This window comes from Ixodes scapularis, unplaced genomic scaffold (assembly GCF_016920785.2).
Source record: "Ixodes scapularis isolate PalLabHiFi unplaced genomic scaffold, ASM1692078v2 PGA_scaffold7__128_contigs__length_106722199, whole genome shotgun sequence".
NCBI classification, from domain to species: Eukaryota; Metazoa; Arthropoda; class Arachnida; order Ixodida; family Ixodidae; genus Ixodes; species Ixodes scapularis.
In genome coordinates, this window is record NW_024609882.1 from 58,091,853 (window position 1) to 58,116,754 (window position 24,902).

The 24,902-nt window shown below is 45.5% G+C and overlaps 1 protein-coding gene across 1 annotated transcript in view; it reads right to left on the reverse strand.

The window, feature by feature from the left end:
* LOC8034211 (acid phosphatase type 7) overlaps nucleotides 1-24,902 on the reverse strand; it is a 46,055-nt gene that overhangs the window by 13,187 nt on the left and 7,966 nt on the right. Inside the window, exons 2-5 of the mRNA XM_029995674.2 lie at nucleotides 23,450-23,475; nucleotides 13,705-13,802; nucleotides 12,483-12,554; nucleotides 2,483-2,594 (exon numbers count right to left, since the gene is read on the reverse strand). Coding sequence (XP_029851534.2) covers nucleotides 2,483-2,594; nucleotides 12,483-12,554; nucleotides 13,705-13,802; nucleotides 23,450-23,475 — 308 coding nt within the window. The remainder of the gene's footprint in view (nucleotides 1-2,482; nucleotides 2,595-12,482; nucleotides 12,555-13,704; nucleotides 13,803-23,449; nucleotides 23,476-24,902) is intronic.

The window sequence follows — 24,902 nt, forward strand, 5'->3', positions numbered from 1 at the left end:
CGGTCACAATAGCTACAATCTAAAATTCTCCGCTTGATTATCTTTGGCCTACATCATCACCTGAGCAGCGGGTCACGTTCACGTCGGCTGATTACATACCCTTGAGCCGTGCAATATTACGGGCGCAGTCGCAGACGCATTCGAATAGGTGTTGAACTTCACAGCGTGAGTCATCCTACTATTTCAAGCCAACCACAGCCAAGCTCCTGCAGCAACGGGCTGTCACTCAGCTTTCCCGGCTAGGTGCACTGTGTCCGCTAAGGCAAGACAGACGGTTAGCAGCGGTCACTGGATGCCAGGAAGCAATGACTGAAGAAATCCCTACTTAAGGACCTGCGGCAGAAGGTGCTCTGACTCTACTCCTAGCACGCCACCTGGTTCGAGTCCCCGACTACGCAACACTTCTGAGACGACAGAAGAGCACGCATAGAAAAAACGTTTCGAGAATCGCAAGGAACTTTGGTCAGCATAGTAACAATGCCCCAGCATCTCCTTGACTCTAATGCCCTCGGAAACAAAAAATAAAAATTATATGTGTTTGGGCTGTTTTTAGTTTTTTTTTTTTTTTTTCAAATTGGGGGGGGGGGGGGGGGGGTCATTTTTCAGGAAATGTAACGAAATACATTTCATCCTTATTGTATCGCGATACAAAGAAACATTAAAAATGTATTTCGATACAGGATTACAGATACTGGTGAAAAAATGTATCGCGATACAGAAATACAGATACGAAATGTATTTCTGAAATACTATCGCAATACATTTTTATCGCGATACTATCCAACCCTGGACAGCACCCATGTAACCCAACCCTGGACCACCCTTTTGCTTTTTTTCCTTCAAATCTACAAGGAGAAAAATACTTCTCATATAGGGAGTATTCACTGGACGCCATATTTGTGGGTGCTGTTTAGAGCGCATGCTCAGAACGAGCTCACATCAATAGGCTGCTAAAACCGGCACCCTTGATGGTGCGGAATCCACGTTGCGAAACAACTGTGGAAGCTCGCCATTTGCACGCACTCAGCATTCGCGCACACAGCTATGGCCGCCAGTGAATACTCCCTATAGTATAGGAAAGCCGCACTGACTGAGGGACAGCGGTCCCCGTACTTCATTTGATGCGCTAATTCACTCCGCTCCAAGCATTGTCCGTGCGTATCTCCATATGGAGCACTTAGAAAGCCAATCAATATAACCTACGAAAGGATGCCTTTGGATAGAACCGGCTGAACATATATAGAGGATTCTAGATATACGGGGTGTTCTCCAGCGATATTTAGGCGTCATTAAATATATTCGTATAAATAAACCAATGAATGGAGTGCATTGGAACTTTTTACAATATGCATTTACGTGGTCCACTTATCATACTGAAATTGCATAAGTGTAGATTTTAGAAAACAAACATTTATAGCCCCATCCCATTTATATTTTTTTATGTACAGGAGCAAAATGGTTAAAAAAATACATTCTGGTAGATGCTACAACTCACGGATCGCACCACACAAGCACGGATCTGCTGGATATTCTTTCGTGTGATTTTTCACGTCTTTGACTTTTGTTTTTGCCATTTTTAGCAGCGTTAACTAGATTCTTTTTACGGTTTTCCTTGCATTAAAAAAACCGAATATTGTCTTGCTTAAAACGTTCACCTAAGACCTACACTCACAATATTTAGTTAGAAAAATTCTCCATGTAAACGTACCTTTAAGAAAAACCTAATTGCACTCAGCGCATTGGTTTATTTATAAATTGTGAATGCCATAATAGCGCCGGAGAACACCCTATGCAGTTCTATAGAGCTGTATCCACAAGTAGGACCCAACTGACTTAGCTTCAACGCGTCTACACAAAGAATTCGGTAAATTATGGATGAAAAAAAAAGTTTGCTTCTATAATTGTAGTGTAAAATATAACAATAAACGATAGGCAATCATGTAAAGGATGATGATGAACATCACATGACACATTATTTTTTTCTTTAGAGTCCGAGAGAATGCACGCTGTCTCAGAATGGCGAGGCACCGAGGCTGCAGGTTACCGCTGCAGCGCTCTGATACTACCTGTTTGGCGAGACAGAGGAGACGGCTGTCCCGGCTGGCGCTTGAAAAGCACTCTACGAGGGATGGGACAAGCTGCCCCTACCAAATGAAATGGGATAACGCTGCCTCCAGCAGTTCCAAGTAAGTAAATCCTGTCGGCACAAAGGTCGTTTGATATTTCTCGCAATGAGACGTATTTTCCTATAGTCGGTGTTGGTGGCATGTTAACGGCCTAGTATAGATGCTCTGCCTCAAGTCCACGTTAATGCTTTCCGCCGTGCTTTTTCTGCGGATGCTACTAAGCGAGATTGAAGGCATTAATCTCGCCTTCGAGGCGGGGCATCCAATGGGTTTTGTCCCGTCCCCGACAGTAGTAACGTATTTTGTTAATAGAAGCACTCAGCGGCAGAACAGTGAATGTAAGGGATGGAACGTACCTGCAAATCTGCCTCCAGCCAATGGAACTGATTGCGGACTTGAGCATGTGTGCTCTTTCGCAGGTAGTAGTCGCTTGCGAAGCTAATTATGTGGGCAGGACCAAGGTTGAAGCTGCAATACAACACAACCAGGCCCAACTCAAATGCCACAGCAAGGCTCAGTGCTCGGACTATGGCTCAGATCTGGGACCCATCCTTTTTTCTCTATATGCAAACTATTTTCTGTGAATTTTAGAACGCTCTGTAGCGTTAATAGATGCTGACGGCTCGGCTTTACTTCTTGTGGAAACAACATTGGGCGAACTGCAAGAAAAAATATGCGTGGAACCGACCAGGGTTCCTACTTTGGTTCACCAATAATCCATTTATTCATAACATTAAGAAAACAAAGTGGACCGTCTTCCACTACCGTAATAAAGAAGCAGAATATGACGGGTTAATTATAAACTTAGATAATACGCAGTTGGAGCATGTTTCCATTTACAAATATTTCGGTATCTCGTTTTGATCTGATGTGCAGTGGCATAAATTAAATTAAAAATATATGTTCAAATATTGATTATGGGTGTCATACATTGCTTGGGGTACGGGATCACGTTTATTCATTTGTATTGCGCCCGCTTTAATTTGCATTTGTACGCAATCAATGGGGTTATTCTATGGAGTTCCGGTCTGATTCATATACCACATACCTAGAACCAATAACTTGCTTACAGAAACGTACTCCAAGAACTTTTACACACCAAGAACTACTGACGCGAGCAGACTTTTTAAAATCAGTTTGCGTGCGATCTCGTACTTCTGTGTACAACGTGAAAATGGCCCACACCGTTTTCACATTATTTTAATCCAACTACCCACTTCTCCTAAGCTTGCTTAAATATCCGACACGGCATACGAGGGCAGCAACAAGCAATTTGTTAAATTTACCTTTATGTCGCAATACGTATGGACAAAAATTAATTCCATTTCAAGGGTGCCTTAACTACTAATAATATACGGAGCACCGTAAAATTGAAAACTAACTTTATGGTATCGCCAAAATAATGTGTTTTTTTTTAGTCGCGAGATTAAGTTTAAGATAAAAAAAATTTGTTTTATCGGGTTTATGATTAGTAAAATTTAGAGTCATCTCCTATGTTGGAATGTTGAAATATTTTGTTTTATTTTATATTGTACATCTTGCCTGACGCATTCAAAAATATATTTAGTTGCTGGACCTCAAACTATTCATCGCCTATGGGTTCAAACACTGATCGCATATTATTGTGAGTAATTATGAAATAAAATAACACGAATAAATAAATTATCAAAACGCTAGCATTCCGCAGTTGCGAAAGTGAAACCTACTGGCATATACGTATGATAGGCATTTCACTATAACACAGTAATGAAGTAAAGGCTCAAGTATAAAGACAATAAAAAAATCACCGTTAATAAAGTAAAGGCTCAAGTATAGAGTCAATAAAAAAAAATTACCGTCTAAACCTATAATCTAGTCGCTTCCCAGAAGTTCAGTGTACTCGGAGATTACTTTTTTTTTTTTTTTTTCGAGTTCGGGGTGTTTTGTTGGGGTTTAACTTTTCACGCGGATACGGTGTTTTTCAGTGACTATTGTAAGGTGCAGAAGAAAAAAAAGTGGTATTAATCGGTGTTTATTTTAAAAAAAAAGAGCATACGGTTGGGGTGGCCACGCCACGAGACTGTGCCTTCCTTTGCGGCAGCCTTCTATCGACGCAGAGAGCTTAAAGGGCCCATGAAACGGATTTTGGGTTGGGATAAATCATTTTAGATTGGGATTTTACGAATAGCACATCGTTCAGTGGGCCAAAAGAAAAAAGGTAGGAAGTCAAAAGCCTGACTTTCAGTGCGAAAATTTGAAAACACAGCGGACTATTTTGTACCTCCTCCCCTTCGTAACCTTTCTGCGTTTTCACTGTAATACATCCGCGGTCCCAAAAGTGCATCGTCGGGTCCAAACTGACGTCACAAACCGGACCTCATTTAGTCCCTTCACCCCTAAGCTGATATAGTGGTGGAAGCTACGCGCTTGCCGGACCAATCAGTCGCCTCCGTTTCATCACCTGACCTCATTCTCTGCAGCCACATTTGCCACGCTCACGTGGCAAAAGTGCGGCTAGCCCAAGGAGCACGTAGCTTCCACAGCACTGTCAGCTTAGGGGTGAACGGGATAGGGAAGGAAACTTTTGTCCGAATTTTGAGCGACGGGCTAATCTTCTAGGGGGACAATGGCTCTCTCCGAGCGAGAGGGGCCTCGCTTCTTTTCGTCTTCTTGAACTGTTTGGTGGAATGCGCGATTTATGAGTTGAGGAGGAAAGCGAAACAGGAAAAAGTTGGAAAAGCGTTTCATGACCCCTTTAAAGGGCCCATGAAACGATTTTTGGGTTGGGATAAATCATTTTAGATTGGGATTTTACTAATAGCACATCGTTCAGTGGACCAAAAGAAAAAAGGTAGAAAGTCAAAAGCCTGACTTTCAGTGCGAAAATTTGAAAACAGAGCGGACTATTTTGTACCTCCTCCCCTTCGCAACCTCTCTGCCTTTTCACTGTGATACATCCGCGGCCCCAAAAGCGTGTCATCGGGTCCAAACTGACGTCACACGCAACCGGACCTCACTTATTCCCTTCACCCCTAAGCTGACAATGTGGTGCAAGCTACGCGCTTGCCGGATCAATCAGCCGCCTCCCTTCCATCACCTGACTTCATTCTCTGCAACCACATTTGCCACGCTCACGTGGCAAGTGTGGCTGGCCCAACGAGCACGTAGCTTCAACAGCACTGTCAGCTTCGGAATTAACGGGGTGGGGAAAGCAACTTTTGTCTGAATTTTGAGCGACGGGCTAATCTTCTAGGGGGAGAATGGATGTGTCCGGGATTGCACAAACGAGAGTGCGAGCAAGAGGGGACACCCCCTTTTCGTCTTCTTTAACTGTTTGGTGGAATGCGCGATTTATGAGTTGAGGAGGAAAGCTAAGCAGGAAAAAGTTGGAAAAGCGTTTCATGACCCTTTTAAATTTATCGGGGAAATCGAAATGGACAGTTCTTGTACCGGTTCTTCCTGACATATTGTTTTTATGAAATTCGGCTAGTGATACGCATTCTGCATACAACAGCGGTTTTTTCTGTCCTGTCTCTTCTTTACTCATCGTTTCAATTCGTACAGTAGCCAGCATTATGCCCCTTCTGCAGCGCGTTTTTGACGCCCATCATGCAGAATCAAAGATCAAACATATGTGCATTGGACATGTCGTTAGCGAGCGAAATTTGGTATTCTTTTCTTGTAAAAGTACAAAATTTATTGCATTTGAAAGACTCTACACGACATTTGTAAACTGCAGAAGCTACAGGACGAATATGCCTTAATACCTTTCGATGAGGCCGTGCCGTCTCGCATATGCGTTATCTATAATCCTTTTCATACGTTAATCTTGTGGCCTCGAATTTAACTAATCCGAGTCTATAGTGCTTCAACATTGAGAACATATAAATGAAAAAAATTGGGAGCGACCTTTATCTCTAAAGCCTTATATCACATTTGTGTAGAAATAGTTAACGTTTGTTTAAAGCAGATTTATACAGTTCTTTCGCGAATTGAAAAACTTATTGCTTAAATCGCCTGTCTTACACATGACGTCCAATTCGAAGAAGTCTCAAGGCACCAGATGGGGTTAACGGGATGGGGCTTGCTCGTGTTGGGCGCACCCTGAGGTCGCGGTGACAGTGCCAATGCACCATACAGAAGACAGTGTGAAGACATTGTCCGAGGCATGTATGAAGCAAACAAGCTGCAAAGATGCTTGAAGTGTGTACGGAGATAATTCTGCCACCATGTTTGCAGCGTAGACCGCGTATTTTGTGCGATGCATTTTCAGTGGGACTAGGGGAAGGGGGGGGGGGGTGTAAAAGGGAAAGGAAAGAGGGGAGGAAGAGGAAAGGGAAGGTGGGTTGGGATTCCGATTCCGTCTCTTCACTAAATTTTGCGGGGAAACTTAGATGGTCGATACGTCTTGCGAAAAAAAAGTTTGTAAAGAATACAAAAAGAAAAGAAACCAAAATTTATCTTTTTTGTCTATGGAAACGTTTTTACCGCGTGCTAAGTGGTAAAAACATTTTTCTACGTACCAAAAAGAAAATATAAACGCTTTCAAAGCACGTTAGAAAGTATGCAAAGAGAAGAACGCCAGAATAATGTATAAAAGCCGCATGGCCAGTGCATCAACAATGGCTGCGCTTTAGTTAGCGGCGGCTTCCACGACGTGCTGGTACGGAGGCTGCGATCGTTATAAAGTCAGCTTCAGCCCTTAAAGGAACACTGACACCCCCCAAAAAAATTTTTTTTATTTTTTGCCGGGCGCTTTCTTATGGTGTCGGAGGACTACCCTATTAATATTTTGCAACAGAGTAGCGTATTTTTTTAATAAAGTCAAAAGACGCAACTGCTCGAAACCGAAACCGAAACACGACGGAGGTCGGAGAAGTGGAGGGAAGAGAGTGAGTGGCGGAAGTCACGTGGCTACACCCGACCGTGCGTTTTTTTTTTTGTTTTTTTTTCTCCTCTCCGTAGCAGACGACACGACATGCGGCGTGCAATGCGGCGTCCGGGAACTGCTCGCCGTGCGATTCTTTTGCAGTTATGTTTGTTCCGCTCGTTGTTCTGTACTCCAAGATGAATTGTTTTGTACATTGAGGAGTTGGAGACGAGTCGTGAGTGCCCGTGGTGAATTTCCATGATCGGCTCCAAAAAAAATACACCCAAGATGTTGCGTGAAGAGCTGGCTCACATGTCCTGCATCCGAAAAAAAGTGGCATTGTGCGACAGAGTTTCCGAAAGATCAACGGGATCGGGACCAATGGCTGGCTGCAATTCCTGTAGAACATATACGCGCACCTCGGAAAGCGGACGCTACCTGATTTATATGCTCCTTGCATTTTGTGGAAAGTGATTACTTTGAGTTCGCAGGTGTGAAAACGGAAATCCCATAACATTTAATTCAGCGAAGTATCGTCCACAACATTTGTTTGTTATTTCTTTGTTTGTTTCTTCAGTGATGATCGTAAAAAAAAAAAGATATGTAAACATCGGAAAATGTTTGAAAAAAAAAGTGAAAGCCGTTTACAAATCGCTGTAACGCCGAATTGGAGCGCAGCTCTTGAGGAGGAGGAGTGAAGGGTACTGAGGGGAGGGTAGACCCCTCCTCCTCCCCTCATTCTTTAATATGCTCCGGGGGGGCGGTCACGTGACCTCGGGGGGGGGGGGGGGGTCACGTGACTTCGGGGAGGGGGGTCACGTGACCTCGGGGGTCACGTGACCTCAGAGGGGTCACGTGACCTCAGAGGGGTCACGTGACCTGGGGGTCACGTGGGGGTCACCTTGGGGTCACGTGACCTTGAGATGACCTTGGGGAGGAGACCACGTGACCTCGGGGGTCACGTGACCTCAGAGGGGTCACGTGAGCTTCAAAGGGTCACGTGGGGTCACGTGACCTTGAGATGACCTTGGGAGGGGTCACGTGACCTCGAGGGGTCACGTGACCTTGGGAGTCACGTGGGGTCACGTGACCTTGAGATGACCTTGGGAGGGGTCACGTGACCTGGAGGGGTCACGTGACCTTGGGGGTCACGTGACCTTGGGATGACCTTGGTTACGCCGACGGCGACGGCGACGGCGACGGCGACGCCGCTCAAGCCGGGAACGGGCACCTAAGAGCTGCGCTCTAAAAAAAATAAAGTTTCACGGGGGATCGAACCCTTGCTCGTGTTGGGCGCACCCTGAGGTCGCGGTGAGAATGCCAATGCACCATACAGGAGACAGTGTGAAGATATTGTCCGAGGCATGTATGAAGCAAACAAGCTGCAAAGATGCTTGAAGTGTGTACGGAGATAATTCTGCCACCATGTTTGCAGCGTAGACCGCGTATTTTGTGCGATGCATTTTCAGTGGGACTAGGGGAAGGGGGGTGTGTCTGAACCGGACGTCTTTCCCATTGAGCTACTGGGGCATCACTACTCTCTGGATCTCTTTCCTGAGTAACAATTCAGCCGGCAAACTAAGTTGGAAAGTTTGCTGTCGATTTTTCTCTAGCAAAAGCACTCCCGGGTCGAGGTCGGGAAACATCACGCTTTGGGGACATTCGCACCTAGTAAAGAAATCGTACGCGTGCGTATTCAACTCGAAGTAGACACGTCGTGCTTGACGTTTGCGCGAGCGATGTCTTCAGCCACGAGAAGGGAGCGACGGCTTGGCGACGTCTTCGTGCAAATCGGCTTGGTGGCCGGGCGTGTCGTACGGGATGAATACCAATTCTTTTGATCAGTCCCAAATTTCTCTTTTAACGGTAGACAGAATTCGCCGGTACCGCGAACGAGTTCTGAAATAGAGGTCCCACGCCCGTCGTCCGCTGCCATCGCCGTCTCCGCGAGTCCCACGATACGCGAAACGACGAACGCACAGAATGGTTCCGGTTGTCTGTGGAACTTTTTTTTTCAATCAAGGTATTTACAGCTTTTTAGAAGCCACAAAAAATGGGTTTTATATTTTTTTCTATTTTTAATATTGAGTGTGTGCGTTCAGTGACCCACGACTTTGATTAAATTTGGTGGTCGCATCGATACCTTAGAAAACGGCCCGTGACCGCGGAAAAGAGAGTGAGCGAGACTCGAACCGGCCAGTTCTTGATCGGCGGTTTTCGGGCGGAAAGAAACCGAATTTCGAGCCGCAAATTCTGTTCTGGGTAGTTGAGCTCTCATATGTCACGTACAACTAAAAACCTCGGCGAGCATAAATACCCTGTCAGTGTCCCTTTAAACATTCCCCCTCTTGCAATTTGTGATGCTACGACTGTCCGTGGATACCTCCCCCTGCGTTCCGAAACAATAAGTGTCTCGCTAAGGCTGGCCATCGGCGATGAAGCAGACGCCGCCATCTTGTCCGCACGTATTTTGCTCCCGCGTTCTTGCTCCCCCGCGCCTTTCGCTGCTTTTGCTCCTGCGCTTTTGCACCCGCGGCTGCTTTTGCGCCCACGCGCCTTTCGGTTAGTCCTGGTCTAGTGCAGTTAGTTCCCAGCATTCGCGCACGGTACCTTGCTCGAACCAGATGGTCTCTTCGGGGAGCAAATGGGAGTTCAGCGGACCAAATGCTGCCGTTAGTCCTGTGAGACCATCTTTTTTCTTAGAGTTAATAGTTTGCAATTGGAGTAAAAAAAGCTGCACAAATTTACGTCGGATTTGGTCCCACCTGGTATTCTACTTGGAAACTAAGATGACACTAAAACGGCATAAACGGTCGTAATCTATTATCCAGTGAGGCCCGTTTATTTTAGGATGGTTGGATAGGCCTAATTTCAGAGACAATCAAAGCATGCATATTGCCGCGCGCGTCGCTGAGCGAGCGCGTGCGTGACCGAATGGTTACCGTGCTTCGCTTTCGCGCGGGAGATCTGGGTTCGATTCCAGGCAGCGGAAAGCACTTTTAATTATTTTTTCTACTTGACATTCTCGTAAATTCGAGAACTTTCTTGTCTGATCGAGTTACGAATGTTCTACACGCAGAACGTTCTATAGCGAATGTTCCAGAGACCCACGCGGCTACAAAAGGAACTGCGCTTGGAAAGCCGCAGGCAGTCTCGCCCCAGCGTTCGATCCTGCTGTTACGCCGACTTCGATGCCCGCTAAGCTCTGCTGTAATCTTTTGTTCCCTTTTTGTTTTGGGCACAAGTTCGCCCCATTAAACATTTCAGTTTCCTCAGTTAATCTTTGTTTCGTCACCATTTCATTCGTGACAATATGTGGGAACCAAACCCCCATCATGCCAGCCACAAACACTGTGTCCTTTGTATGACGTACGCACAGTGTGACTCCGTCTTGAAGGTGAAGGTGTAGAAATCTGCTCCTGGAAAACGCCATCACATAACAACCGGTCTCGGTTGAGTAAAATAAAGAATAATCTTATAGCATCACACGCTCCTCATGACGGCATCGCATTATTAGTATGCGCCCGGAGTTTAAATTTTGCAGACACTGCTTTAAGTATTGAGGGAAAGCAAGTCTTCCTTCTACGTGGTTCGATTTGGAAGAACGTTGAATAGGACTGCGACTTTTGGGTAACGACTGCGTGATGCGTGGCCCAGGACTGGTTAAATTTATCTTCTACTCTAAAAAGATATTTTTCCGGGCTTAGTTGGTAAATGATCGTAAGAAATAGCAGTGCTGAAAAACGCGTGGCAAGTTAGTGAACTGCGCGCTTTCTGGTGATCGCCCTTCTTGTACATGTGCATCATTTTTTTACCGTTTTTTTCCCTCTGTTTACTGCCCTTCTACAACGTAAACAACAGACGACTTATTACAAAGCAGCCTGGCATCTTGCCTTCTAGAAACACATGCTATGCTTGGACAGGCTTACCGACTCTTACTTCTCAGCGTCGGTAAACTGATTTTGCTGTCTGCTGTTTAGGGAGACGGTTCTTAAAGGGGATATAGGAATATTGTTATTTGTGTCGACAAATTAGAGCATGCTGGTAAGTTGCAGGAATAAAAATTCTGCGGCAAAAAGAATGAAGACAAGACAAAACATTTTTGTTTGTCTTGTATTCGCCATTTTTTCCCTTTACTTTTATCCATTTTTGTTTGTTGATTAGTTGACAACGCCTTCAGAAAAACTCATGGGATCACATAGCAGAACGAATGGTACACTTTTTTCAAAAGTAATGTTTTAAGTATGATAGGTTTACTGCGCTGAATCTACACCATATATACTATTCCGAAACTTCGAGAAAAAAAACAGTGTTCACCTCCTCCGTTGAAAAAAGAACTGCTGAAGGTTTCATTTGTGAATACGCGGTGGTTGCAAATCTTAGTGGAGATCTGAACGAAAGGGAAACTGAAATATTTGATGACTTGCCGACAAAACGTTTCACCCGAATAATTTATTCGTGTAAGCCAGTTTAAAATAAATAACAACGACTAAATATGAAAGCGAACTACAATAAACATTAAAGAAATGGTTTGTTTGCAATTGCAGTCACGTTTAGTCAATAAAGAACTAAACTAAATCATTTTTTTTACCTCTTTATGCTCGCAGACGAGAATATATATTACCGGATGTCACCGATATCACAAAAACGCTGACAACTTTACTTAATGCGAAACGGTATTTTTTAAATATTATTTTAAGGAACATACAAAATGGAATGTTCGAAACAGAAAAAGTTCATTAAAGCCATAAACGAAGGTACAATAAAATTATTCTTCGTCTATTACGCACCATAAAAAGAAAACGTAAATAGAAACTTAATATAGCAGTGCTTGGCTTGCGACTTTGGCCAGTTAGGTTAAACCACCAATGGACCACGTACTCAGAATCAATATCAAAATGCATAATTTTAGTAATAGATATCCCGTCTTGCGTATGTTTATTTTTGCGTTGAATTTATTTTTTGTATTAAAAAAATCATGGGCAATTATTGAATACTCTGCTGGATTCCAGACTAAAATAACAGCGGTACCGAGTTCTTCAGAGTATGTACCAATTATTTGAAGCATATATAAAGATATTTCAATTACGACAAAAATTAATTTCTAAATCAAGGCTATTGCAACTAAAAATAATTATCATGGCATGATATTATCGGCTGAAGAGTGTGTTAGATAATAAATATAAACTTATAGAAAAGTATCAAAATGTTAAAAATGTAGAAACTAATTTCTGTAAATTTCTTTTTAATTTTTGTATTGAGGTTTTTACTCAGTGTTGTGGGAATACAATGAGTAGAGAAAAGCAGTCCTTACTTGGACGTTTGTTTTTCTCCTGTTCTTGTCATTTCATTTGCTACAAATTGATTGTTCTTCTTGTTTTTTCTCTTGACACCTGGCTCGCTATTTTTTCTTGACCTTTCTTACCAAATGCCTTCACCTTGGTGGTGCCATACCTTAAACATGCGTTAATTTTACTAACAAGACAAACACAAGTCGAGTCACTCACCTGTAAAAGAAATTGTTGATTTTTCCAGATTGCTGCAACATCGTGAAACGGCTGGCGTAGTGGGAGTAGTTGCTTCGGGATTGAAAACAAAGCGAGCTATTATTCGTCACAAAAAAAAAACAGGACTCAAGTAAAACCATGGTATGAAGAGTGTTTACGTGAAAGTGGCAAAAACGTCCCAAATGTTGTGTTTTTAAAGAACGGCGATCTGTTAAACTGAGTATTCAATTTCAGTGGCCGCTCGAGTCAATTTTTCATATTATTAAAGCTAGTTTTTGTGGCTGATATGTATGTACGTATTTGGCACTTTTTCAACGCTCTTTCTTTTTGTAAATTATGAGGTTGTAATAAGTATGTTACAAGATCGTGGAAATGATCTGCATGGTTTTTGCCTCAACAAGCTAGTTTTTTTTTTTTTTAATATAGTTTTGTCTTTTTAACGTATATACTTATTCCCGAACGCTCAGTTTTGTGCGGAATGGGGCTCTAGGGGTCCGAACCGGATGCCAATACTTTAGAGCGAACCGTTTTTTTGTTCAAAATTTAGAAGCGATTCTCAAAAATTTTAGATTGCAAAAAGGGTGGCCGACGACGCGAACGAATACATCGAACTGAATAGAGCAAACTAAAAAGAACGGGATAAATTTGCACATTGAGCTTTAAAAAAAAATTACATATTATTTTTTAATTAGATTAAATTTAGTTCTTAAACTCTGCCATTTTTCTATCGCTACATTAGGGCTGAGAATGAGTGTTAGGCAAATCTTACTTCATTTTTGCGGCAAATGAAAACCACAATAGGTTAGCCATAATAAACCTGAGACGAAGGAAAAATAAAAAAACGGACAGTACAACGAAGTCTTCGTTGTACTGTCCGTTTTTTTATTTTTCCTTCGTCTCAGGTTTATTATGGATACCATTCACCAGCTCGCCTGTGTTTTTTACCTTTCTTCACAATAGGTTAGGTTTTCTTCTTTGGGGGACGCGGGCGGGAAGCCTATTACATTGTCTAAAAAGGTGCAGTTAGAACGATTTGTTTAGCATAAGTTTTCCAATCGTATCCTTTTTAACTGAATAGACTGGGAAGACAAAGATGGAGAGTGTGAGCACTACTTGACACTCATTTAGATTGAATGAGTGCGGCGAGTGGCTGGTGAGACTTTTGTGTGCTTGGACTGTCCGCCGAACTTGCAGTGTTTCTGCCTAGAATATTCGTACTCACTATTTCCTTTCGTGATTTCCAACAGCAGTCATATAGGGCACATAGGCAGAGATGGGTTCGATTTGACGCATGAATGCATCTCCGACGTACCCGTCGTTCTGCAAAAAGAAAAGCACCATGGCCGACACAATTCAACGCTCTCCGTGTGAAGTTTGCCAAGTGTACCAACATCACCTCGAACAATCAAGGCCGGAGAGCATCGTCCGCTTCATCATAAAATAAGAAGAGCACAAAAACCAGGACGAAATACATGACACGTACGAAAGAGAAGCGCTCACTCACAACTGGAAGTTTAATAGGGCTACAGCCGTATTAAACTTCCAGTTGTGAGTGAGCGCTTGTCTGTCGCACGTGCCTTCTTTTTTGTTCTTGTTTTTTGTGCGCTTCTTCTTTTAAGATGAATCAGTACCATGTAGCCCATCTTTCAACCCTGCTGCATTGCCCTCTTCCATCGCGAACCGTCATCCCAGTGAATTGGCACCAACTCGGCAATGAGTTTGCGCCATTCTTTGTGTTAGAGTAACGAGGAAGTTCTGTACACAAAGTACCCTGCAATAGTGCCAAAACAGCGGTGCAAGTTTCCATGTAAATAAAAAAAATTAAACCCGAGCCTGATGCCGAGCGTCTTTCAAAGCGTTTGATTGGACACGAGTCAAAGCCGAAGGTCGACGCAGCGTTCGGGTCTAATCTTTCTTCACTCGATCTACACTGGGATGACTCCAAATTTCTATTGCACAGGCCTTGATCATTTTAACAGATGTTTACTGTACTCACGTCGGTGAACAATTTTTGATGTGTGCAGCACTTTGTGCGGCGCCGAAATGTGTTCCGGGAACTGGCTGTATAAGCCCGTTTGCACCAGACGAAAAAAGGCGATCCTGGTTGCGACGGAGGTAACGCAGTCAAGCGGGCGAGGGCAGACGAGCAACTACGCTACCCTCTACCCCTTTTCCTTCGCTCTCTTAAGTGTCACGTGGTAAACACTACAGGTTGGAACATACAGGAAGTTTTTATTATTCACTGCGCGCTTCTAGCGCAATTTTTTGTTGGGTTTTGCGAAATTTATCTTTTTGTGATTAACATCCTAAGAAACACAACTTGTTCTGAGACCCCAGAATCTTATCGCAATCCTGTCAATGAAATTCTGCCATTAGCCAATCAGCATGCCGAAAAATGAATCGCGAAAGAGATATGCTCACAAGGGGAAATATGCGAGTGAATTCTCCTTATGAAACAAACTTTTTCACAGCAAAACGTAATATGCGAGGAGTGCCCCAGAATGGAACCCCTGCGTCATGCGCACCATTCCCGCAAATGCGTGCTTCGGATGTGGGACTCTTCTTTTGGCTCTGCAAAACTTAGAAAGTCCAATTCAGCCTCCACTTCCGGGAAATGCTTGGTGAACCAGTCGCTGTTATCCACAAAGGTCGCTCGCTGAAGAACGGTTTCATGAGCACATAATGAACAATAAATGACGCTTGGAATTATATTGCTGAGGATATCATCCACTTGCTTAGGTATGCCCAGCGTCACATCGCCGACTTCAGCTTAAGGGTTATTACCGGGAGCCATATTGTTGTTAATGCTTCTCAGCCCATGCTTAAAACTAGCTCCGACTCGTCGCCTACACAAAAGAACAGTCCTGATTGGCTGGAATTCACTTGGAACGTACATATTCGTGCGAAGACTTGAGCGACGTGGTGCCGGAAATGTGAAACAGAGGTATGGGTAGGACTAGCAAATAGTGTCACAATATACCTTCAGGATGGCCGTTCGTAGAGATTTCTACACATTCACTGACAACTTAGGAAAGGTAACGCGCATTCTATTATGTTCCTGATTCTATTATGTTCCTGACTGACGAGGCACGACGTTTCTTACTCACGCGTAAGAAATTGAACCTGGAAGAGGCGGAAGAATTTGCAATGTCATCGGAGACAGCCGCCGAGAACGCCCGGGCAATGCGGAAGACCGATTCCGGGGACGGAGCGGGCGGTGTGCATTTTGTTCAAAATCGACGGGGCAATCGGCGTCCTAGCGGACACGGTACCAGCGGCGGCACAGTCAGTCCACGCACGTTGTGTTGGAGATGCGACGCACATCATGCGACGGACGAGTGCCGAAACCGCAGCTCTGTGTGTCACAAGTGTGGCAAGAAGGGGCACTTGGCGAGGGTATGTTCGTCGGGTCGCGCTACTCGGCAAGGAGCGTACGCGCTGAAAGATTCAGATAACGACGAAGACGGCGAGGAAGAGATGCTCCACGCCTTGGTCGCTCACAGTTCGTCTAACCGAGACATCATGAGACCGATCGAACAAGACTTACTGTGGGAAGACCGGAAGCTGCGAATGCTTGTGGATACGGGATCACCAGTGAGCATGATACCCAAGAGCGTTTTCAAGAGACATCGCAAGTGGTGGCCTGCGTTGGAAAAGACTCCCCTTCGCTTGTCGTGCTTCCTAGGGCCTCTGCCGGTGCTCGGTAGAATTTCCATGAGGGTCCAGCACGAGAAAGCACTAGTGAGGAGCGTTCTGGTCGTTGTAGATTGCGAAGGACCCTTACTGTGTTGCCGAAACACGATTCAAGCGTTCGAAGACGTTGGTTCGTCCTTGCTAAAAGTGAAAATGCCCTTTCATGTGAACGTGCTGCGCGGAGACGCCCCGGTGCAAAGAATGCTGGAGGAATTTGCTGACTTCTTCGAAAAAAAGTTGGGCTGCTGAGAAGGCCCACCCGTGAGCCTACATAAGACGGAAGGTGCTCTCCCCCGCTTCTGCAAGGCGCGTCCGGTGCCATACGCACTTCGTGAAAAAGTGACGGCAGAAATCAACCGTCTAGTGGCAGATGGGGTGCTCTCCCCGATCCGTATTTCAGAGTGGGCTACACCAGCTGTGCCGGTGGCGAAGAAGAACGGTGATATAAGGCTGTGTGGCGATTTCAAGCTAACGGTCAACCCTGCTACGCACCTGGAGCAGTATCCACTGCCGAAAATTGACGACATATTTGCATCACTGTACGGTGGAGAGGTATTCAGCTCGCTCGATTTACGCAATGCGTACAATCAGCTTCCCCTCGACGAGGAGGCTCGTAAGATGGCTGTGTTAAACACGCACAAAGGCTTGTACCGCTACAACCGTTTGGCTTTCGGCATCGCGTCCGCCCCAGCCCTATTTCAACGGCACCATGACAGAACAGCACACGACATAACAGCACGCGACAAAACAGCACGGTCAAAACAGCACGCGTCAAAACAGCACAGCGTCAAAACAGCACGGCGACAAAACAGCACGCGTCAAAATAGCACGCGACAAAACAGCACAGCGTCAAAACGGCACAGCGACAGAAGGGCACGTGCCAAAACAGCACTGCGTCAAAACAGCACTGCGTCAAAACAGCACGACGTCAAAACAGCACAGCGACAAAATAGCACAGCGTCAAAACATGACATTGACAATATAGCTAGGGTTCGGCGTTTTCGGTTTTTATTATTTGAAATTCCGCGCATTTTTTTTTTGGTTTTTATTCCAAACAAAAGTTTTCGGTTTATTGCGGTGAATATTTGTAGACTCATAAACTTCTCAGTTATATTAGGTTTATTGACAAAAAACAGTATACTAACGAAAATGCAATAATTAAAAGCGTTTGTGTAAAATGTATATTGAGTACCAGGTACTGGTCTTCTTATTTGTTGCCGTCTTTAGCAGCCGACGCGACCAGTTCTGTAACACGCACTGGGGCCTTATCGTGAACTGAAATTATTGTCGTGTGATCGTATTTGTACGCAGGACGAGCATGACATCCAGTACCACTTCGGTCGGAGAGGCAAATATCAAGATGGAGAAATTAGCAAGCATTGTACTCAATGCGCTTTCCCCCATTTTCACGACTGCGAGAGGTGATAAATTCGCGCCGACGGCGAGAATGACATTAAAACACTCGTATTTATGCCCTCCTCTAGTAGACGGAAGCTAGGGGTGTTAAACAATGCGCGGCATTTACGGACGCTCTTGATTTCCGTTGTTTGATTTCACGACTAAACTCTCTTCTTTTAACAAAAACTTCGGTACAAATACCTATCAGGTGAAAAACCAGATTTCTTCCTGAAGACCCCTGCGCCCCCGGTTGAAAGTTGAACCGATCTCGCAGACAAGCTGAAAACTTCGAAAGGAAGTGGTAATAAGGACAGTAACGAGTAGGGTTCCGTGTTTTCGGAGTTTAGTTTTCGTCAAGTTCGGAGGGTGTTCTTCTGAGCTTATTTTTTGCCAAAAATTCGTAGTTTATCGGAGTTTCTTTTTGTTTGATTCCGAATTCTCTGAAATTCGGAGCTCAATTGCGCAGTGTTTTTTTTTTTATTAAAAATAAACAAATAATATCCAAATGTAAACGCATGCTGGACAAAAAAGAAAAAAAAACGCGATTGTATCAATTAATATTTTCTTCACATGGATTTGGCGTTGGTGCCATTACTACTGGCAATACTAATTTGTCCTAGAACAAAAGTGGCACACAAGTGTTATTTCGATAAAGGTCGATACCTTAAAATCAATATCCTACTGGAGGTAGTTGCTGGGAAGCCTGTATTCATTCCATGCTATTCCATCAACCTAACTCGCGGCCGCGAGAGGCAGAGTGGAAAAGGATGAAATAGAGAAGTTTCAACTGTTCTCTTCCCCACTTTATGTAATTTCTATGGTCTATAGCTTTCACGGTTACAGAAACACAACCTCTCCTTCCTCTCAGGCACAAATAGTATGACCCAAACCGGAAACATAAACAGTGACTTTTGTCTTGACCCGATAGCACAGTGACCTGTTGTTCTGACCGAAATTGGAAGGATATGTGTGGTGGCATTTTCCCAGGACCATTTACTCTATGCGCTGATTAAACCATTAATTGTAAAATATATATGCGTGTATGTGGGGGGGGGGGGGGGGGGGGGGATTGGCACATCGAAATTCAGAGTTTATCGGATAAATCGGAATAGACGAAACTTTTACCGGCGGGTAACACCAAACCCTAGGTATGAGTCACATTCTCCCGCCTCCCCCCCTCCCCCAACACACACACACCACTCCAAACACCCTCGAAAATACTGAACGTTTTCAGTTAGGACCGAATTTGGACAAATGAATTCGGCGTACTTTTACCGGTTATATTCGGTTTAACCCGAAAACTCTGAACCCCAAACATAGCTTTTGAAGTTAAAAAATGCATGTCTCAAATAAGGCATTGTAAAGGAATTGAGGTTCTAGGCCAATTCGTTGAAAGCCAACTCGTCGACGGCCAATTTTTCGAATCTGTTCTTTTGGAAGCAAGTTCGGAAAGGGGAGAATACTCGATGCGCGCATGAGGGTTCCCTGGGCAGTACCGAAGCCCCCGCTGGTGCTTATTCTGGCTAGTTTGTAGCGTGAGCTGCACTGGCCGAGGTTGAGAAGTTTCGCGTGGCTCGCATAATGAGCCGTGCTCCGTGCTGCGCATGCGTGAGGAGCAGGGACGTCACACGGTGCACAGCTGGCGCGCCGGAGCCGCCGTGCCCACCTCGCCGGTTTGCGCATTCCAGAGGAGTGACGTCATAGCCGCGGCAGACGCACTGGCGCCACCGCGTGCCCAGCTGTGCGCCTCCGTTGCGCAGTAGCCAAGTCTGACGCTGCACCGAAGCCGGTTGATAGCGCGTCTCATTTTCTGCGCATAAGGTCACACTACGTATATCCTGGCATAGCCGAGCTAAGCCACCGCAATTTTTTCGAGCATTTTTGCTCGTTTTAACGCGCAAGTTTGCTGGTGATATCGCCTACAATAAATAATTCAATCGCACGGCAATGTGCTGTCGTTATTTGTTAAAAGGAAAAACAGAAAGCGTGCGCGGCAACGGTGTGTTCAGCCCATGCTGCAGTGTAAGGCCAGAGCATTGAGGCTGCGGCATTTTACTGCTTCACCGGCTTCCACTCGATCAAGGCCCTTCGTCGTTAAGTAGTAGTAACTACTGCTACCTTTTTTGTTTTAGCAATCACACAGCAGCAGCACTCGGGACACTGACTTGAGTGCGATGCCGTCGCCGCCAGCGTACTTTTTTTTTTATTGTTTCTCCACTAGCTGCTAAATAATGCCACGCAATGTCCAACTCTTTTTCTTTGCGTTCTGTTTTGTTTTCATATAACGCTACCTATGACAGCCTTTTTACATGCGTGCTGCTTTGACGTCGTGCTGTTTTGACGCCGTGCTGTTTTGGCACGTGCTCTTCTGTCGCTGTGCCGTTCTGGCGCCGTGCTGTTTTGTCGCGTGCTATTTTGACGCGTGCTGTTTTGTCGCCGTGCTGTTATGACGCTGTGCTGTTTTGACGCGTGCTGTTTTGACCGTGCTGTTTTGTCGCGTGCTGTTTTGTCGTGGGCTGTTCTGTCGCGTTCCCTATTTCAACACCGTATCGAGTCACTTCTGCACGACCTCCCACGTGTTAAAGTATATCTGGATGACATCATCGTCGCAGAAAAAGAGAACGATACATCGGCACTCCGACAGGTGTTTCAGCGGCTACGGGACAGCGGCCTTAAGTTGAACCAAGCCAAATGCAAGTTCCGAGAGAAGCAAGTGTCGTTTTTGGGACACAAGATTGACGCCCTGGGTCTGCACCTTCAGCGAGACAACCTCGAGGCAGTGGCAGCAGCGCCGAGACCGACATCGGTAAGCCAGCTGAAATCCTTCCTGGGGTTAGTCACGTATTATGCAAAATGTTTACCCAACCTGGCAACGGCCTTGGCTCCGCTATATCGGCTGTTGGCAAAAGGTGCATCATGGGGGCGGGGACAAGACCAGGAGAGGGCCTTCCAAGAGGCGAAGCGCTCTATGGCTGACGCAAATTTTCTGGTCCATTACGATCCCAGGAAGCAGTTGCGGCTAGAATGTGATGCATCACCGGACGGACTCGGCGCGGTGCTGTCACATCGCATAAACGGAAGGGATTTCCCGATAGCGTTCCCTTCAAGGATACTGATATCAGCGGAACGCAATTATTCTCAACTCGAAAAGGAGGCACTGGCCTGGGTCTTCGGAGTTTTAAAGTTTCGGGATTATCTTTTCAGAAACCGCTTCACACTGGTGACCGATCGCAAGCCACTAACGGCACTGTTTCATCCGGAGCGGCCGATGCCCCAAATGGCGGCGGCCAGAATTCAACGGTGGGCATTGCTTCTCTCAGCGTACCAGTACGACATCGAGTACCGGAAGGGGCAGCAGAATGGTATAGCCAACGCCCTTAGTCACTTGCCTTTGACGGAACAAGGGGATGGCAGCAATAGCGAGCTTATGGAGTACGTGCTGTACAGTCAGCACTTAGACGACCGAACTTTTTCTGCACAGCAGTTGGCGGCCCTGACCATCGAGGACAAGATCATCCGGCAAGTAAAGAGATGGGTTCAAGGCGGGTGGCCACCACATTTGCGCACGGATCAGCAGACCTTCCAGCCGTACTTTGTCCGAAGGCATGAACTCATTGTGTGCCACGATCTGATCTACTGGGGTCATCGAGGGATTCTCCCGGCAACTGCGAGAGCGTGCCTGCTGAAGGAGCTACACGATACCCATCCCGGAATCTTGGCAATGAAGAGTCTCGCCCGGACAGTTTTTTGGTACCCGGGCTTAGACCAAGAAATTGAGAGACTTGCAAAGAACTGCCCGCAGTGCGTGCAGTGCTGGCCGATGCCCGCGGCTCAGGCTCCATCAAAGTGGCCAGAAACTAACAAACGCTGGTGCCGTCTGCACATGGATTTCGCCGGTCCTATGGACGGTCACATGGTTTTTGTCCTGATTGATTCGGACACCAAATGGATTGAGGCTGTCCCAATGAAGACGGCAACAGCGGACACAACCACTGATGTCCTTAGAGGAATCTTCGTTCACTTCGGCCTCCCTGAAACACTGGTATCGGACAATGGCCCGCAGTTTTCAAGCGCGGCGATGGCACGATTTTTGAAAGAAAACCACGCGTGTCATCTGACAACCGCACCATATCACCCGCAGTCGAATGGGTTAGCCGAGCGGGCTGTTCGCACTCTTAAAGAAGGCCTAAAGAAAAACGAAGGCGACACTCTACAAAACCGGATTTCCAAGTTTTTACTTCGTTACCGGTGCACTCCTGTCAAGGACGGCAAATCGCCGTCTGAGTTGTTGCTTGCTACCAACCGAGGACGAGACTAACCAGCTTCTTCCCAAGCCGTCAAGAACCAGAGCACGCCGTGACTTTCCCATCGTCCTCAATCACCAAATCACCGCTACCTGATCCGGGAACGCACTTCTGGTCACGCCAGTATCGACGGGGTCCAAGGTGGCTACCGGGAACGGTAACATCCACGCAAGGGAGGCGGATGGTCACGCTGAACACGCCAGATGGACAACAGCGGCGGCACGTGGACCAGCTGCGACAGCGAGACGCGGAAGAGACGCTGCGAACGCAGCTAGAGGACAGCCACGCGCAACAGACCGACGGCCCAACGGCGGATGACAAGCTGGCGAGGCAGGCAACAACGGAGGACAGTGCCGGCAGCTCCGGTGACAGATCAGAAGCGGACCCAGCAACGGAACCTGTCTTACCTACGCAGCCTGTAGCGGAAGACAGCGCCGGCGATTCCCCTGAGAGGTCCGAAACAGAGCTGGCAGACCCTGTGTTGCCCAGACGGTCAAGGCGAAAGCGACAGCCGCCGGATCGCTTGCATTTTTAGGGGGAAAGAGATGTTGTGTACTCGGACATCCACGCGCTCCGCGCGTGAGACTGACGAGCCCAGAAGCGCATGCCTTGCGCCGAGGCTCGTGACCTGGCAGCTCGTGACCAGCTTCTGACCGGCGTCGGCGGTCGAAAAGCGCCGCTCTTCAGAATAAAACCTTCGGGTTTCCACCCTCCTTGTGCTTTGCTTCAATTTTATGATTTACTATTCACCCCAAATAAGCTAATGGATCAGTTTCGGCTACTGCAGCAGTATCATTGGCTGCGGAGAGGTAAGAAGAGGCTCAAGACTCACCAAGCTGAGGTTTCTAAGCTGAAGTGCTTTTAATAGAATGGTATTTTATGGCGTATTGTTTATTTCGCTTTAGTTAATAAAATTACCTGTTCTAGATTGCAAGACATCCTAGGAAACTCACAGCAGTAAAAATAAGCAGGCACTATTTTCTCTAAAGCAGGCCGCACTGGGGTCCCCGCCACCTCCATAGACCTTAACGATAGAAAATAGGCATTTGTGTGGAGATTTTGAACGTTACTAATATTAGACTTTTTAAGAGCGTTGTGTATTACATATAGACATAGACTTGAAATGTTTGGTCGTAGGAGACGTAATACCGTAATTGCTGTTTAAAAACGCTGTCTGATTGCGCCCCCTGGTGTATGCTCCAAGGCGCAGAAAAAAGGGCGTGTCACAATCTTTGATTAGATTTTAATACGAAAATCCGTCGCCCGTGAGTGTAATTACGAATTGTTTTAGGATGCTTAGATCGCTTAGATTGAGTTATCACTATAAACAGCCGATCTCAGAATCTACCTGAGTGATCCTTCAGCCGGTGTTGACTATAGACTTAATGACATTGTCATCATGTGGCGCGTAATGCGTCACGTGCTCAACATAACACTGGTTCGGCCATCTCCAGTTTGGAAACGTTTATAAGCTAAGCACCAAAGATGTCCCAGTTAAGCGGGAACATTATTTTCAATCTCGGAAGTCTTCAATCGCAGAAGTAGAGAAAAAAACTTCCATAATGTACGTACGGAATCCAGGTCATAAGCGAAGTCACCTGAAAATCGGACAAATAAATAATTATTGCAGACATACAATAGTGAAAACTGAAATAACCCGACCGAAATTTTAGATTCTTCCGAACAAATCAAACTATATTTGAAGACAGCATTCTTTCATGCAAATATAATTCCCGCAAAGTGTCTAGGCAGAAATTGGAAAGTGAATTAAACCAATTTGAGCTCACAGAAAAAGTACACTAATTGAGCACTTTTTAATAAACATAATTTATAGCTGGAAAAACATACTAAGTACATTAAGGCTTAGGTAAAGTAAATAAAAATATGTTTCTTATCTATGAGCCTCAGCAATCAGACTATGCTAATGGTAAAAGGAGATTTCATGAACGCGTGCAGGTTGACCACTGAAAGGAAAGATTCACTATGGGTATGAACTACGTGTGCTTCAAATGTTCAAACTAAAACACACCTCAATTCAGTTTTTTGATTATTAGAAGCATCGAACTAGTGAACCTCCTTTAGCATATCGCTTTCTACCAGTATATGCTTTCCCATAGTAGACAATAGAAACTTTTCAAAAGCAAATCAGACAGCATTGGTGGTCGCCATTCCTAGCGCACGAGGCATGGGAGTAGATCGGAGTCCTCGCCGAACACTGACCTATACATGACTTGTATGTGACGTCATTCAAGGAGCGCTCCGATTATTACCAGAGAAAAGGGGCAGACGGCGCTCCCCTCTTACCAGAATTCCCTTTTGTGCCTCCCGGATTTGCAAAGACGTCGCTATTCTTCTCCCGGACGATTAAAGAAGACTAACCCGTCACTCAAAAATCTTACAAAAGCCAGCTTCCCTCTCTCCCTCTTACATGGTGGTCAAAAGTATGCGATGTAACGTCAGTGAAAGCCATGTATAGGTGCTCAGAATACGGGCCCAAACCAAATCGAGTAATTGGCATAGGAGTAATTTTATGTTGCACACTTCTGAAAGACGTAGCCCAAGCAGCACATAAACGTGAAGAACACGTCGAAAGACCGTCGAAGACGTCTGTAACGTGACGTCGTAAAACGTCGAAAGTCCGGACGTTACCTTCCTTCGACGTCGATGAAACCTTTAAATGTCCGCGAGAAAAGGTGCACAGAATGTCGAGGGGACGTTCCAAATGACGTTTGTTGCACGCCACGTCTCAGTGGGCCGTCGCGTCCTCCCTCGACGTTTATGATACGTGTGTTTACGACATCCGGACTACCAACGACGTTCACAGAACGTCGAGAAACCTTTCCAAATTGCGTTCCCTAGCCGTCGTGGGAAAACTTTGTCCCCCCCCCCCCCCCAAAAAAAAAAAAAAAAAAGTATTTTTTCAGTATTATTGCGAAGGCAAGTTGCTCTCATGCAAGTATGAAGGAAGTAACTAAAACACAGGTTTGGTACGAACTGTTTATTTGAGCATTTTTAGATGAGAGAT